General features: G+C 37.3%; 1 protein-coding gene across 1 annotated transcript; it reads right to left on the reverse strand.

Annotated features, from left to right (window-relative positions):
* LOC107105009 (heat shock 70 kDa protein 4-like) lies at positions 1–12,896 on the reverse strand. The gene is made up of 19 exons (XM_015405129.1): positions 12,612–12,896; positions 10,808–10,865; positions 10,547–10,687; positions 10,072–10,194; positions 9,265–9,364; positions 8,601–8,734; positions 8,183–8,427; positions 7,712–7,788; positions 7,296–7,447; positions 7,024–7,130; positions 6,463–6,596; positions 6,199–6,380; positions 5,533–5,616; positions 3,907–4,062; positions 3,552–3,677; positions 3,339–3,446; positions 1,082–1,201; positions 839–1,000; positions 1–748 (listed from the first exon to the last, which is right to left on the reverse strand). Exons 1-19 carry the CDS (start codon positions 12,716–12,718, stop codon positions 557–559), a joined length of 2,508 nt encoding a protein of 835 aa, XP_015260615.1. The 5' UTR covers positions 12,719–12,896; the 3' UTR covers positions 1–556.
* Positions 12,897–13,776: the final 880 nt, after the last annotated feature.

The raw sequence follows: 13,776 nt of genomic DNA on the forward strand, positions 1-13,776 counted from the left end.
TACTGCATGACAGTAACTCTTATTTAAATTCAACAGACAGTACAACAGAACAAAGATTCGATTAAACAAATAAATCATAACAGAGTTTTGCATTTGTGCTGAAAAAAAAAAAAAAAAAAGACAAAACCACAATAGGAAATTTACAACCCAACTACTGATATCCCCTTCACCGCTGCATGGATGCTTTTTTAAACAATATTTTACAATTTCTTAAAGCACTATTCTTTACCTTCAGCAGCTTTGCTGACAGGCTATCCTCATCTGACAATCATAGCTTAAAGGTGTTTAGGAGAAGCTAAACAGCAATCAGGACAGTCAGAAGCACAGACTAAGCAGCTTGCAAACCCACACTTATCTTTCACGCCGCCAGTTAGTCCATTAAATAGTATTATTTAATATTTCTGTATACAAAGAATGTAAGAAAACACGAGGTGAAGGCTGTCTTTTTCTCCAAGATGCTAACGTGTCATTAAGAACCATCTCAGAGGAAAGGGCTGAATTGGGGCGAGCAGCGGTACAAACGGATGGGAAACGGAAGGTCGGCTTCAGCGGAAGTTTAGTCAATGTCCATCTCGGGGAGCTTGTTTTCCTTTTCCGTGTTTGTGGGTTTTGTTTTATCCGGGTTTTCAGGCTGGATCTCTGGTTCAGCCTGTCCATTGACCGGTCCGTTCTCCGTCTTCTCCTCCTTAGGAGGCTCCACCTTGGGCTTGGGTTTAGTTACCACCGGGTTACAAGATGCGTAAAGCTCCTAAATGAAGAAAATATCAACGTGAGTCAGTTAAATTATGAGGCTAGCTCTGCATGGCAAATCAAAACACACTCAGATGTGTCCAAGTACCTTTGTTTTGGACTTAATTTCTCCGACTTTGACCACAGGATCCACAGTGAGGTCCTGACTGTTCTGCTGGTTCATCTTGGTGTTCATCCAGGCCATGGCCTCATTCACTTGCTTTTCCACCCGAGTCACATCCAGCTCATCAAGGTGCTCATACTGCTCATCCTGAAGGTACATTAAAGACACGTGTAAGAACTCTTTACACAAGTTTAATCAAATCTCCTGTTAATTAACACAAAGCCTTACCTTTGCCTTGTAGGCTTCAATGATCTTCATGTACATCTGTATCTGTCTGCCGAGCTCCTCAAAAGCTTTAGGTCTCTCCTCAGCTTCCATGTATCGATCATGAATAGGTTGTCCAATTTTCTACAGAAAAGAACATTGAAGCATGTCAAAAATAATTCCCCTCAATACGTGTTTTTCTGCAAGACACACATTAACTCAACCCAGGAGAAAAGCTCAAAACTGCTATTCAGGTAATATAATCCAATACTTTATTAATATGAAAATGATATCTAAACACTTTGTGGACTGGTCCAACTTGCAGCAGTACTACAGGATTAAATTTAGGTCAAATTTTATTTAATTAAATGCAAATATACAGCAAAGTTCAGATCCATTTATATACACAGTGCAACTCATTTATACAGAGCTGTTTATATTTTATAAACCATCATAAACAAACCAACTGAAAACAGTCATAAAACACTGCATCATCTACAGGGCTAATCAAGCTTGACGCACGGACATTCAGGCAGTCATAGCGCCGGCAGCATTTACACTGTGCTCAGCTTTGATATTGGTGATATTTATGAGCTAAATCACGGGATGTCTCTACATGTTTATATTTGCCGGCCCTCACCACTAAGAGCTGCTACTCGCCAACCATGTTTTCTGTCCACGTAGCTAAAAGTGTTCCGTGTGGAGGGGTATAGAAGCCAAAAACGATATCCTTGCGAAAGCTTCAAGCATAAATACAGCTTTAACCTGCTATTAGCTCCAATAAATGTTATCAAGACTTATTTTAATTTGATCTGCAGAGCCTCTGCCAATCATTACCCAGGTTACGCACTCCAACCTTAAGCCCCTGTCACACCTGGATGATTTGGACCAGCGTATGCCTGACGTATGAAAAAGCTGGCAAAAGCGCGGGCATAAGTTGGATAAGTTATGGGTACGTTTTATATAAGTTATTAGCAAGCTGAAGCACGCTGAAACGAGCTTGCACACTTTGACCTACGGCGAGTAAGTCGAGAAATTTTAGGCATGTGCAAAATTTCCATACGTGGGGCATAAGTTACAGGTAGGTTATCTGACACTTGCAAACCTACCGAAACAATGTAATTCTGATAACATCAGCAGTTTGTGGGCTTTCTTTAGATTCTGACCCCAGAATATGGATACTTGGAGATGTTATTTCCTTGAAATGAAATCCAAAAAATACTTTGTTTTGTTAGCGTCATCTGCAGCGAAGAAATTTATACTTTAAAACTGGAAATATATGGAGCCTCCAAACAAGAAACATTGGATCAACGAACTGTTGTCATACTGTACTCCTGAAAAACATTCTCCACTCGGTACATTGGCTAAAATAACCGGATATGGAGTTCCTTCTTGACCATTCTAACCAGATTAGACCTGAGAGACTTATCAATATTAATCTTTACTGTGTTTCAATTATTCCAATATTTTTGCTTTGCTCTTTTCTCTTAAGTCTGACCTTTCAAAAAGCAGACATTCATTAGCTGCATTATCTTCAATGCACAAACCATATTTGCAGCGTTGTCTGTAACAACTACAGGGTGTTTTCTGGTCAGCCCCCATTTGTTAACGTCTTCAGTCAAACTATTGGCTATATTTGCAGCTGTCTGGCTTGAAGTAATCTTGAGTGCATCTTTCCTGCTTATTTGAATGTGAACGTCACGCAGGTGACTATAAAATGAATCAATCTAATTTTTTAGACATCGATTTTGCAAAAATGTAAAGGAATCGATTCAAAATCAATTAAATTGATTTTTTTTACCCAGCCCTAATATATACATATATATCTGATAAGTAACTCAAGATAAGTAAGTCATTCAAGTCTTGGTGTCTAGCTTATCCAAAACATATGAGTAACTTGTGCATAATTTATGCGCAACTTATCAAGAACTTATCTCCAAAGCATATCAACGTATTTGACGTGTTACTACTTTGATTAACTACTGTTTCTAACTTACAGCTACTGTTACCTGCTGTGAAGGGGGTTCACGGACATTACACTGCCTTACGTTATGCATAAGATAGGCTGTTGTTGGACATAAAGTTCTGGATTTGATATTAATTATTATTATTTGATATTACTCTATGTATATACCCAAAATAAAATAAAAAAGACATTGAAATTTCAGCATATGTTCGTATTTTAAGGAGTTTCTGGGACGTCAGACATACGCTGGCTAAATTCAAGGTGTGACAGGGGCTTTACCCTGTCGTCAATCTATTCGTTTTTTTAAAGACTTACTTTCAGTTCAGCCAATTTGTCGATGTAAACTTGCTTCTGTTGATCCTCTCCGTCTTCATACAACCAGGTTTCTGTGTCCTCTAGTTTTAAAGAGAACATGTCCCGATCCTGAAGTTTGACAGAAAAAAAAAAACAACATTAAATCTTAACTTTTAATTAACACTAAAAAAAACAAGTATAACAAATCTAACGATGGTTCCTTTTTGTACATACAGCTTCATTAACAAACTTCTCCAGTGCTCCGTGCAGTTTGTCCCTCATTTCATACACATATTCTTCTACGTTGTTTTTTGCATCGTTTCTCTCCTTCTCAAGTTTGTCCTGCATGATCATCTTCCCCTACAGAAAACAGAGGGACATTCAGGTCAGCCGGAGGTTTCTTTGTTAAAATAACTAAAAAACAAACCAACATGTTGAACAGTGAGGCAAAGGGAAGCATCTCTTCAAATTAAACTAATGTAAGTATTTGGTATCAAGTGAACCATGGATTTTTAATCTCCAACTAAATTAAAAAATATAAATTGCTACCAGTGAGTCTCCACATTCCTATTGGTTGTCAGAACATTACCTCATTCTCCACAAATGTATTGAGTTCTTCAGCAGGCAGCTGCCACTGCAGTTTGCCCTCTATAGGCAGATCCACAGTCTTCGTTTTTACTTTGGCCTTCTTGGCTTGCGGAGGCTGGTCATTCTTCTTCTCCTCTTTGGCATCCTCTGGAGATGTCTGAGGTGGGGAAATAATTCAGTACAAATTATAGTTTAAAAATCTAACCCCAATGATAAATATGAATTGCAAATAAAAAAGGACCAATAAGCTAACCACGCTGAAAGCCAACTGAGGAATCTCATCTTTTTTAAATCTATGTCGCGATTTAAACCTTGTTTTACCAACTATAGCACAAAGTTCAACATTTACTTCAAACAATGTTGAAGCTTTAACTGATTTAATTCAAAGCCCTCTACTTTAAAGTCACTGGAGTAAACTGCTTAGCAAAATAAAATAAAAACCACTTAAGAAAACACAAACCACACATTTTTCCTCCTTTCTCAACGTAAACAATCTCTGTGCAAAACATCTGGAGTTGTATTTCATAAGGAAAGAGTTAAAAGTGCAAATGGAAAAGGTGTCAGTCTCTGGTGGAAAATGAACCTGTTCCTTGGTTCAGGGACAGGGCTACATTACATGTGTGAAGAAACTTTAAATTTGCTTTAAGCAAAGAGAGGGAAACATGTTTTAATGTTCTGGGTCCTAGAAGGTTGGTCAGCCTCGTCCTCTACTGGGTACCTAGTGCTGGGCGATATGGATGAAAACTTAAAGGCTTCTTAAAGGAAGCAATATTCCAACCCAGTACTCCAAAGTTTACTAATCACCACTATATCATCTACATTGATGAGACTGTGTCCTACAGGCTTAACACCAAAACCGCTTTGAGAGCTGCAGCTTCTTCTCTACACTAACCTTCTAAAAGTTGCTTTGACCAAACGCCTGCAGCTGCAGTCGGCAACAGACTCATGCTTTTTTTATGCAGGAAGTATTTCAGTGTGGAGCTGAAGCACAGGGCTAACCGCTGACATGTTTTCCGTAATGACCTGGTAAATTGTTCACGTTTTATCACCTGCTTCATAAACTTTTTTTTCCCACTTTACGTTTTACGTCGTCAAAAAGCATTGGATTGCCGTCACATCAACAAAATAATATGTGCAACCTGTAAGGAAATTTGATTTAGATCCAGGCTAAAACTCACTGACCTATAAATCCCAGGCCAAGAGTTGTTTAAATAGAGGTGACAACGCTGATGACTGACTGGATCAAACGGATCAACAGCTTTGTAGCTCATTTGTTTTTATTTACGTAAAGTTCGGGTGTTCTGATTAGGTGACTGATTTCACATTCTTTGAGAAACTACGTGCGCTTTTTAGTTTATTCTATATTCTAGATTTTGTACAACACATTTGATGAGCTGACAGATTTTTTTTCTCTTTTGATAAAATAATTTAAAGAAAAGTATTCACCCATGATTAACTTTATTGGTTTCCTCCTCTTTTACAGATTGCATGCATTACAAAGGAAACCTGCAGGTGTTTTTAGACAGCCATTTAAAGACATCGCAGATGGCCCATTTTATATTGTCTTGATACATGATGGAGCAGCATGGGGAGATAAATGCTGTCCTATCGCCCAGCACAAGGTTACCTCCATTTCTTCCGCCTCAGTTTTCTTGTCATCGTTGCCTCCAGCCTGGGGTTTCTGATCTTCCTGGTCCACTTGCATTTTGTTCTATTGCGAGAAAGCATATATAGACATTTGATTAAGACGACACCTGAGAGATGGTTTTATCAAAACGTTGACAAATGTTTTTTTTTTTATTGGCAGAAGTTTTATTTACCCCCCATTTTTGGATAAAACAATTAGTAACAATTTGTATTATGCAGAAAATATTTATGTTATATGTTGATAATCAAAATCCACGCCTTTTTATTCTAGAAAGTGGCTTTTAAAGGCGTTAACACAAAGGGGAATAAAAGATTCAGGGAAAACTGTAAGAAAACATGTTAAACTAGAAGAACAGGAAACCTGTTTACCAACATAATGGTGTCCAGTTCTTGTCCAAACACGACAAAGCAGACACCTCCTTTCCCCACTAATTTCTCTATATCCAACCACCCTGTTTTCCTTTTTTTTTTTTTCTTCAGTCCAACTGCTTTTAATGTTCTTTCTTGTTTCTGCATTTTTTTTCTTCTACTTGCTCTGATTCTGTTATATTTTCCTATATTTTAATCATATAAAGCACTTTGCATTGTCTCTGTACTGAATTGTGCTATACAAATAAATTTGCCTTGTGCCCAGACGAACACGTACCTCCTCCTCCTTTGCTACTTGGTCCGTCTCCATTGGTTCTTCTCCTTCTGTCTCTTTTATGGTTTCTACCAGAGATGCACTAGAGACACTGAACACACCGTGAACGTTGACACGAACTTTTACTTTGACCTTGGCGCTCTCGCCCGATGCCTGAGGAACCACATTCTGGATCAGAAACTGGCCTGCAAAGCAGAGTAAAGTTGTAAATAAGAAAAAAAAAATAGATGGTGTAAATGCATCTGTTAGAAGTGAAACCTGTCTTACCTATAGTGGCTTTAGGGTAGTTTAGCTCCTTTGGGTTATTGTAATAGGCCTCCAAAGTGAAGGGCTCTTTACGGTAAAAAGTCAGGACTTTGGAGAAAGGAGCAGCGTGGTTCTTTGGGAAAACCTCACAGTCACTATAAAAAAAAGACAGATATACACATTCATTTAGCCGTTAGGCTTTGAAAGAAAAGTCTTTAAGATGTGACATTAAGACATTGAGGGTTATTAAGCCTCTGAGATGAATACAAACACAGCTGCTACGTTAAATGATAATTAGCTCTTTAATGCCTTTAATTGTTAATTAGTTCATCTTTTAAAAGTGAAATCTAAATATCAAAACAGGAAAGGTTTAATGTGGTGGAGCTATACTGCTGAAAATGGCCATTCCATCAGAAGAAACTTCATTAAGATCAATGCCTGAAGGAAAGAACCTCATGAAAGGTTAGTAATATAATTGCGCATGAGAAACAAAGATGTACTCTCTGTTCTCCAGAATGAAAAGAAGATTGAAGTTTTTTGGGGTTTTTTTTTAGGGTACCTGTGGGGTGGATGCATTCATACCTTAGTCCCTCCTCTGCAGCGGAATTCCACTTAAGGGAGATTGAGTACGGGACAACATCTGTGATGGAGAACTCTCTCACTTTGAAAGCCGGTGACAAAATGGCACACTGAGGGAAAAAAACAAAACAATGGTTGATTAAGTACGTTTAAGTACACAGGATACTTGATAAGATCTTCAGTCTCAGTAGAATTAAATAAAAAAAATATTATTCAACTTTATCTTCACCAAATTAAATGATACATATGTTGTGTTTGAAGCCAACTAGCCATACCTGCAGAGCACAGCCCCTGGCCACGGCCTCGTCTGCATTTAGGGTGGTGCTTAGCTCTTTCCCGAAGAATTTGCCGATCCGCTCTTTGATGGCTGGGATTCTGGTGGCTCCGCCCACAATCTCCACAGCGTAAATATCTTCCTTTTTCAGCTCTGTTAGCAGAGAGGCAGGATACAAAAGATCAATCGCTCCATATTTGTTAGGTTCATAATGAGGTGTGACTGAAACAGCTGCAATGTTTTCAGATTTGAGTAAAGTGTTAATGATTCAAGTCAGAAGAAGCAAGAGCTGAAACAAAGAATGAATAAAATGCAAAGACAAAAAAAAATCACTTCACATATGGCTTAGACCGACTATATGCGTTTACTCCTGGCTGAGGGGGTAGACTAGTGGTTATTAAAGTCGTTTATACTTACTAGTCTGTTCCATGACGCTGCGCAGGGGACCCTCAACCTTGGCCAGCAGCCCAGCACACATCTCTTCAAACTGACCTCTGGGAACATGATCAGAAATTATTAATAGCTACAGCTTAGCAACGCAAACAAAAGCACTGCCAGAAAAATTCACAAATCCGTCTAAAAGACACACGTCCTGACACACTGATGAGAGTTCTTCCAGTCTCGGAAAGTATTTACAGCTCTTAAACTAGATAAAAGTTTGTTTGTTGTTGAGTTAGAGCTGCAGGGTCCACTTAGCCTGATAAACCAGACTAAATGTGTAATTTAATTTGGCCCAGATGAATGAGACATCAGAAGATTTTTGATGAGAACAACCCGTTGTTTTTCAAACCATGTCTGTGCCTATTGGCAAACGCTCTGACATAGCTACATGAACCATATTTAGGTTTGTTGTTGAAAGTCTTGTCAGATCAATGGTCTGAATCTCACCTGTTCAGTTTACTGGCTACATCAGTGTCGTTCATAAAGCATTCAATGTTGAGGGGTAGGTCGGAGGAGTTGGCACTCATCAGCTTCTTCAGCTTCTCACATTCCTGATAAAGGCGCACTAAAGCTCGAGGCTTGGACCTGACGTCCAGTTTGTACTTCTTTGCAAACTCTTCACAGAAGTGGTTGACCAGGATGTCGTCAAAGTCCTTCCCACCGAGGTCTGAATCAAAAGCTGTAGCCAGAATCTTACAGGAAGAACAGAAGTCATAAATAAACAACAATTCATAAAAAGCATAATACCCCAACCATATCATATTTATTTATGTATTATCAAAGTGCAAAGTGACTGGGTTATTCTTTTATCAAAGTCTGGGAAGTCAAACTACTGACATAAACACCTATTGAAAACATACCGTACCTTGAGTTTTCCTTTGTTAAAAGCACAGACGGACACCTGGTACCCAGAGTGGCCTAAATCCACAAACACCACTATCCTTGGCTTCTCCTCTGGAGCTGGAAGATCCTGCTTATAGATTCCATAAGCCAGAGACACTGGAACACAACAGGAAACAAAGCAATCATTTGTTGTTTGCTCCACTGCTTTCAGCGGTTATAGTCTGTCACACAACTAAAATCACTCTGCAATCTAAAATCTCAATCTCAAAAAATCTCAAGAAAGGCTATGCGAATAAACCAAAGGAGCTTCACTAAGATCCTTCATTGTTCCTTTTTCTACAGCAACAGCCTCATCTTGGTGACAACTTAAAGTAACACATAAACACATTCATTACAATGTTCTTCATAGGATTTCTCTTTCCTTAATATGTAGTATTTTACACTTCGTCTTTTACACTTTCCAATAAAAGTTACTACTAAAGTGTTAACAGCGCTCTTTGAAATATAGATTTGTGTCCAAATAAGACTACCTGTATAAAAAATGGTTAAAATATACATATAAAAAAAGAACAATAAAGAAATCTAAAAAAAAAAAAATCTCATTATCAACTGTTAAAAACATTATTTCATGGCTGAGCCTACATAGCTGAAACGTGATGTCAAAGGAGTCCAGACGCCATGCCTACCTGCAGTGGTCTCATTCATTAACCGCAGACAGTTGAGACCAGCGATCTGAGCAGCATCCATGACTGACCTCCTTTCTGCATCAGTGAAATAACTTGGTACCTGTGATGAGGAACATGGAACATTAAGTGTAAAAAATATAGAAAAATCTGGATCAACATAAATGGTTTGTTTTTTTTTTTTGTTCATTGCAGAAAACACAATGAATGCCAAGAACAGCTCAGTGATTTTGATGCTGGGATCACCAATGGTACCGACTGCATCTCGAAAAAGCCGTCTGGATATCATCACCTATTTAAAAGTTGGGATGTCAAAACAAAGCATCCCAATGTGGAAAAGTTCAAGAGCTAACTATAGAAACAGGCTGCAGCACTAGCAACATGCTCTCCATCACTGATGTCACTGATAAATTTAGCCCAAGTAAAAGCAGCAGCCACTTTGTTCTAGATCTATAGCATTACATAACAGGTGCTATTTGTGAGCTCTCACGCCGGGCCCGACACACACGTCCCACTCTTCAACGACGTTCAAGTGTGAGCAGAAGTGCTGCTTTCCCACCAAGACATCTGGTGAAGAGGCTAAAGCTTAAAATGTTCTATGAACAGTTTGCCACAATATTTATGCACTGGACCAGTTTTGGCCTTTATTTATACACACAACAATAAATGAAAATAGAGGTGTCAATAGTCATAACACTGGATTTAATTGGCAATAAAAACAAAAACTCAACCTGTTGATCAAAGAAAAGGGAAACAGCGGAAGTTTTAGAGATTTTCAGACAACAGTCAGTCATGGATATCAGTGTTTACCGAGATAACACAGTCAACAACCGGCTTCTTCAGTGCACTTTCAGCTGTCTCTTTCAGTTTGGTCAGTAGCATGCCGGTTATCTGCTCCACGCTGAATACTCTCTCTTCCTCCATGTACATCACCTGTAATAAGAAAAACCCTCTAAATAAAGGCGCTCAAAGATAGACTGCATAATTTGAATTAAAGGTGTACTTTAAGGTAACAAACAATCGGGAAATGCATCATTTCCTGATACCGTTTTTCTGCTGGGATATTTGGTATCATCATTCAAAACATCATGCCATCCAAGGTTACAATCTAAAACTCGTCACACCTCCTTAAAGCTAATATCTCAAAACACTTGCATGTTTTATCCAACATGTTCTGGTAATTTTGCTGATATCTAAAAAATAAAACCTAAATTTGACATTATGACCGACATAAAAAAAAAGACAACAACATCAGTTGACCTGTAACCCTGGCAGATGACCTCACCTTTATCCCAGTGGTACCTGAGGGCATCTGTGCCAGGTCGTACACCAAGTTTGACTTGGCCGTCTGAACAATCGGGTCTGAGAACGCTCTGCCATGGAAGCGCTTGAAGCCTTGCACTGTGTTCTTACAGTTGGTCACCACCTAGAAAAGAAAAAAAAAATAAAAGATTTATATAATATTTACTTTTAAGACTTTCTGATTTTTGATGAGCCATTAAGAAGAATGAGTAGAATCTAAAAATATGGCAGAATTGATTTTTACCTGGCTCTTAGCAGCCGCTCCAACCGATCGATTTCTTGGACCAAATGACACAAATGACCTGAGGAAAAACAACAAAAAATAGGACGAACATAAATATTTTTATTCCAATTAAGCTGCCTATCAATATATATGATTTATAAGTAAAAACTTTATTTCCAGAAGTTACTAAATAGTATCAGTAAATACGTACAAGTCGAGGTTCAACACATACAAAATAAAGATAATTTAGACAGCCAAGAAAAAATTTAAGTTTAGTTTAATCTAACATGATTACTTTGATTCTTTTTAGGGCACTTTTTCCCCACATCTTGCACTGGGGAGCAAAAGTGGCAGGAAGAGATCAAATTGGTTGCAAACCAGTTTTATGATAAACATGCTTATGTTCACAATATCTAGTCAAGAAGACAAAACATTTGATTTGGGCGACACAGTTTACTTAGGTTTGTAAATTGTTAACAATTTCTATCATAACTACTAATCCTATTGTTTAAAATCACTTTCTGACTGGAACTGCTTCTGCACACTGCCAGTCAGCTGGATGAAAGCAGGTGGCTACACAATAATTACCAATTACGACTTATATGGTCCCTTTTAGCGTTTTGGTTTAGAAAACTAAAGGAATATCCCTCCATGCTTTTATAGATACTTTTTAAAAATATTAAACTGTATTTGTGAAACCCAGCTATCTGAATAGACAGCCTGACAAATTAATCAATTAAATTTGGCTTTTTATAACCAAAAAAACAAAAGTAGTATTAACAATGATTTGTTTCTGTTTTGCTGACTTAAATAAATATTTCATTATCAATCATAGTTTAAACATAGTTTTAACTCACGGAGTTAAAATAATACACTGGATCAGGTCTTCTGGTCACGTTATATACACCTTAAAATTACATAATTAAAACATTTAGAAACGATTGGCTTCAATTTAATTATCTGTTTTCTTGATATGCTTTACATCTTTTAAGATACCTTATGGCCGTTTATCTTATAATATTTTGGCAGTATATATATATATATATATATATATATATATATATGCAAATTTACAAAAAAGGTTAAAAAATCCATAATATCTTAAAACAATTAAAAGAAATTTAAACCTGAAAGAAAGTACAACTACAAGAGCATTTAAGAGAAATGTTCTCAGCTGTGACAGTCAGAAAATTTAACTCACAGACAAAAGATTTAAGAAAATATTTCAGGAATAACAGAAATCATTACATCCTTTTCAATTTAATATTACATTTTTTTTTTTTGTGCGGGGAGTGATTTTTGCTAGAATATTCTAGCTAACTCTCGACTGCTGTCGTCATCGAACGAAACCTTTAACACAAGTCGCACGTTTTATCACACAGGAAACATCGGGCTGGTCGGAGCTTAGGCTTTACGTGAATGAAAGAAGTAGAACGAGAAAAGCACCGCCTGCGCGGGGTTCTCTGGTGACTAAAACACGTGTTCAATCAGCCCGTACCGTTAATGAAAAAACTTGACTGTTTAGCTCACTAGCTTACGCTGTATAGCTGCATTGATACATGGTTTCAACATTTTAACATTGAATACAATCTCTATAATTTCATAAATGTTTTAAACGAACTTGAGCATATTTCTTAACGTAAACAATTACAAACGGAGGTTCAATTACTATGGTAGTAACTTACAAGCTTGTCTATTAAAGTTGAGCAAAAAGGTTTAAGAATCCGATTATAGTGTAAAGACAAGGCACAATAAAGCACAATGCGCTTCAATAATGTAACCATTTTGGATTTCAATGAATAAAAAGTGTAACTTGAATACTTACGGTGTACATCTGTCGCTGTATTCATTAGCCACCGTCTCGATTCCTCCAGCTCTGGCTACGGCTACATAGCAACTCTGAAAGCCCAAGTCAAATCCTACCACTGACATCTTTAACAACACGCCACTCTGTGTGCTGTAAAATAGAACTGATGCTCGTTTTTCCCTGAAAGAATAATAAATCCAGATGAACTTGTTGTGCCTCTCTGTTAAAATTAGCTATCTTTGTTCATGATTCACACCGCTGTACCGGTGTCTCTGATCTGCACGAGCAACCCTTAGCAGCAAGGTGGTTTAACAGACTTCTCGCGCTTCTGCCGGCGATTCTCGCGATATTTCCATCGTTCTAGACATCTCTGGACTTTTCTACAACCATGTGAACGATGTTTCTCCAACTCTCGAGATTTTTGGAGATAGTTCCCTTGGCTCCTGCGAGGTTTTTGCCCAATGTCTTGATGTAGTAGAATAATATGTCTTAAAATACAACAACGGATATGACAAAAAATACTAAATGGCAATTTAATCTAGTAGTTTAGAGGCAAAAAATATAACTACAAATGTTCACTATTTGATAAATAAAAGTTTTGTTTTAGTAACCAGACTACAGCTGAACAGTGGAAACTATAATTAAAAAATATGTTGAACTACATTTTTAGTTTTTATCTTTGACTCCACAGACATTACCTTATTCCATTAGTAACGCCAGGGGGCGCTAAGACATGTAATAGCTATAATAATTTAATATTTTTACGTAGTATACCTACTGTTCTTCTTATGTTAGTTAAAAAGAGTATATCTCATTTTTCTGTTCCAAGACTCCATAAGCTTCAAATTGAGTATTTAGACATTAGAGACAATAAATGCACTAATAGGTTCTTGAATCAATATTCTATGCATAATATTTACCCTGGTCGAACAAAACTTACATTTCTCTTACAATATTTTAACAAATCTATGATAACCAAAATTAGGACACATTATTTGAAATTCCAAATTCCTCCTAAAATAAAGATTACAATTTAAAAATAATAAATTATATATATCCTTCAAATCAGTACTTAAGAGAGAGATTTAAATTCAATGTTGGGAATTGTGGTTTCTGTACAACTCAGTTGGAAACTACTAATCATTTGTTTTATGAATGTAAAGAAGTAAGAAACCTATGGGAT

The sequence above is a fragment of the Cyprinodon variegatus genome, unplaced genomic scaffold, assembly GCF_000732505.1.
Source record: "Cyprinodon variegatus isolate N-32 unplaced genomic scaffold, C_variegatus-1.0 Scaffold36, whole genome shotgun sequence".
NCBI lineage: Eukaryota > Metazoa > Chordata > Actinopteri > Cyprinodontiformes > Cyprinodontidae > Cyprinodon > Cyprinodon variegatus.

What these genes read in the sequence shown, in the direction of transcription:
- LOC107105009 (XM_015405129.1), bottom strand. Translation starts at nt 12,718, where the DNA reads ATGTCAGTGGTAGGATTTGACTTGGGCTTTCAGAGTTGCTATGTAGCC. An exon ending in CAGCGTCATGGAACAGACTA is followed by an intron (nt 7,448 to 7,711) that starts GTAAGTATAAAC and finishes CTCTGCTAACAG; the next exon opens with AGCTGAAAAAGGAAGATATT. An exon ending in TTGAAGCCTACAAGGCAAAG is followed by an intron (nt 1,001 to 1,081) that starts GTAAGGCTTTGT and finishes ATGTACCTTCAG; the next exon opens with GATGAGCAGTATGAGCACCT.